The following is a 3488-nucleotide window of genomic DNA, read 5'->3' as shown; positions in this document are numbered from 1 at the left end:
CAGACTCGATTTAGCTTCAGACTAACCAGTCTTCGGAGATCAACCATGTTTCATATTTTCGGCCGATTTTAGGTTTTTCAAGTCTATATGGACTTTCTTGATTTTAAAATGTCATCAAGTACTATTAGTTGTGTCTTAATGCATGGATACGCCTAATTTTACTAGATTATCATCATCATCGTCATCATATCACTTACCGTCCAGAGACGCGCTTCCTCAGGAATACAGTAGCGTGACCGCTGGCTCAGCGACCGTTAACTTTCAAAATAACTGCGCGGGAAGAAGCCACGTGTGGCGCACGCGCGTTAAAAATAAAATCGCGTAAAAAGTAATTTCATTATATTAGACATGTCATTACTTAACCTGTATTTATGCACTAAAATGAGACCATATCTGTGCGGTATGTATCCCGTGAACTGACGATCCATTTGTTCACAAAACAATCCCGGTTAAATTAAGTGTCATTTGATTTAGTAGTAAATCGCAACGTGTTGCTTATTTTATTGGTGCATAAATGAATGTGAATTTTGTCAAATGTTTTCAATTTTCACTCATCAGATTTGCCACCTTTAAAACATTGCTTTGTGTGCTACCGAACAATTTTAGAAATATAGTTATTAAATGAAATAGTTACTGAGTTTTAATGTGTAAATCTCTGTAAAACTTTATAGTGCCTGTAGTGCCCTTCAATCTGAACATGTTCGCTCCTGGGTTCTCTTCAGATTAAACTTTCAATTGTGAAGCTTACTTAAAACAGTTGACTAGAACATACATTAATTTAAACTACTTTTCCAACATGAAACTTGAGTTGAGTTTGTCCCCAGGCCCACAAAACTCTAGGCATAATTACAAACTATTTAATTGAAAAATGGAATAAAATTTCACACAGACACAGTTAACATTTTAATCTCTCAGGTCTCATGTTAACAGGTATAAAGGCGTGTGGCTCTGCTCCCTTGCGTGGCCCATTTACTTCCATTGTAAGTGTCTTACTGTTGTTGTTTTTGCATTAATTACTTTTAAACGAAAAAAAAAATATTTTCTGTTATTAATATTTTCTACTGTCAACAGAGCATCAGGGGAACCCAAAACATCCCTGCACAGATGAAACGGTTCCAGAAGTCTCTTCACTAATTCGGCTCTTAAAGTTTCTTCCTCATCTTTCCTTTCTTGAAGCCGCCGCGACCAAAGCCAGATCTCATGACATCATTTAGGCGCTGTCTTCCTTTGGCACGGAGCTTCTTCATGCCTCCACTCTGCAGGAATTGCTGCTTGGCCTTGCGTTTGCGCTGCTTGAGGATCTGCTCACGGTTCTTCAGCTCGGATCGTACGCGTGATCCGCTGCACTGCTGGGCCGGCTGTGATGGAGCTCCTCCTCGTCCCCTGCGGCCTGCAGAAACCACAACACAAACACTCACAAACAGAGCAGCGCGGACTGTTGTACAACTTCTCCGAATAAACTGCTCTGAAGAAGTGGTTTTGAAGCCATTGGATCCTCAGATTGTCAGTCAATCATATCACGAGATTTTGGCCAAATGTATTAACAAGAGAAACTGAGCACCCAGATAGCTACAATAACCTTTATAATCGCAAATTGATGAAAACGTGAGGGGATTCATTTACTGCCTTCACAAACACCATTCTGAGTGCCTAGAAAAGCGCTATATAAATGTAATGAATTATTATTATTATTCTACGTCATTTGGTCGTCAAAAACCTTGTGAACTCCATTGGAGTATGACTATCAGAAATTAAGTGCAAGTGTCTATTCAGATATACAGCCACAAAACCAACTCTAATGATGCAATGTTAAATTATTGAATTAAAAAATGTAATTTTCCCCTTTCTATCTTTTTTTGTTTTTAATGCCTGCCATGGGATTTTCTACATAACAAAACTGCCGAAAAAAGTTTGGGAAACACTGATTTAGACAGTCCAGTTACGGTTTGCGAAGGTAACTCCAGAATATTTGTTCTACGCCTGAAGCTGTATTATATATATGCACCGTTATTTTTGGACAGTTTTGTTATTTGTATTTTTTTTACATACGTGACCCTGGAGAACAAAACCAGAAAAAATTAGATTTTTACATCATCTGAAATCTAAATAAATCATCTTTCCATTGATTTATGGTTTGTTAAGAAGACAATAATTTAAAATCTAGAATCTGAGGATGCAAAAAAAAGAGAAAGAGAAAATCGCTTTCAAAATACTTCAAATTTTCTAGTTCTTAGCAAAAATTCAGTTTTTAATATATTTACGATAGTTAATATACAAAATATCTTTATGGAACATGATCTTTACTTAATATCATAAGGATTCTTTTTGCATGAAAGAAAAATTTTATAATTTTGACCCATACAATGTATAGTCAATTGCTACAAAATTTACCCTTAGCTACTTAGGGACACATATGAGTTATTAAATGATGATCAATAGCCATCATATGTATTTCTAGCTCCTAAACAGATTCATTTCCATATATGATTGTTTTTAAAGCTTTAAATGGTTCACTCTGTTCTAAGCTCACTGCAATCCTTACCACACAGTTAGATTAATAATAGTACATAATATTAGAATGGTTTTCACTTGGGAATAGGTATAATTCTATTATAATGAATCAGGTTCAATGAAAATATTCTTACCTCCAAAGCTCCTTCCTCTGTTCGCTCCTCCAGTTTCTTCATCCGAGTCTCTGTCATCGATCTTATACTTCTTCTTCCATTCTTCATAACTGGACCGAAGTCAAGAAACCCAACTCACAAGCGAATTTCCACCTCAAACCTTTACAACTCCACATAACATCAACACTGAGTCTGTTGGGGCTGTCAAATAAAAGTGTGAATTTTAAATATTAGTTGAATATTTGTTTAGAAAGTCTGGTCACAGGTGTTCCTCAGGGATCGGTTCTGGGACCCCTCCTCTTCTCCACATACACAACATCACTGGGTCCCACCATACAAGCACATGGCTTCTTCTTTATCACGCACACCAACAACACAGGCACCGCCCCCAACATGAGTGGACACGCCCCTTACTGCTGATTGGCTGCAAGTGTTTTGGTCCATTTTTTTTAGGAACTGCTTACAGCACTTTTAACATCATCAGATTGTGTAAAGCTTCTTTTAGAAACAACGTTATGAAAAGTGCTAGACAAATGAAACAGACTGTTTTCAAGAAGGATACAAGCTCTTCTTCCTCTTTTTGCTGGTGACCACCTGTCCACTTTCTGTCCTGATTTTCTTGTTTTTTTCCTCTTTGCCCGTGTCTCGGACGAAGCGCTTCCTCTTGCGATCCCTGCGGTGAACACGTGTAACGTCAGCATGAGCAGACAGTGCTGCATGTGGAATGATGGGAAGGAGCTGCTCACCATTTCATCAGGCTCTTGTTCTGGTTTAATGTGTTGCTCTCGTCTCCCATCAGGTCCAGAACCACAGAAGAGGCTTGCTGCTCGAAAGAGCCAGCGTCAGCGCCGAGACTGAGCCTGG

At 38.3% G+C, this 3488-nt stretch overlaps 1 protein-coding gene across 1 annotated transcript in view; it reads right to left on the bottom strand.

Annotated features, from left to right (window-relative positions):
* Positions 1 to 892: 892 nt before the first annotated feature.
* The window catches only part of LOC132141633 (ATP-dependent RNA helicase DDX54-like), a 10681-nt gene continuing 8085 nt past the window's right edge, over positions 893 to 3488 (bottom strand). The window contains exons 17-20 of the mRNA XM_059551324.1: positions 3371 to 3484; positions 3187 to 3297; positions 2646 to 2734; positions 893 to 1390 (exon numbers count right to left, since the gene is read on the bottom strand). Of these exons, the coding sequence (XP_059407307.1) occupies positions 1143 to 1390; positions 2646 to 2734; positions 3187 to 3297; positions 3371 to 3484 (562 nt within the window). The 3' untranslated portion in view covers positions 893 to 1142. The remainder of the gene's footprint in view (positions 1391 to 2645; positions 2735 to 3186; positions 3298 to 3370; positions 3485 to 3488) is intronic.

The sequence above is a fragment of the Carassius carassius genome, chromosome 5 (assembly GCF_963082965.1).
Source record: "Carassius carassius chromosome 5, fCarCar2.1, whole genome shotgun sequence".
NCBI lineage: Eukaryota > Metazoa > Chordata > Actinopteri > Cypriniformes > Cyprinidae > Carassius > Carassius carassius.
This window is presented reverse-complemented; position numbering and strand designations above follow the sequence as displayed.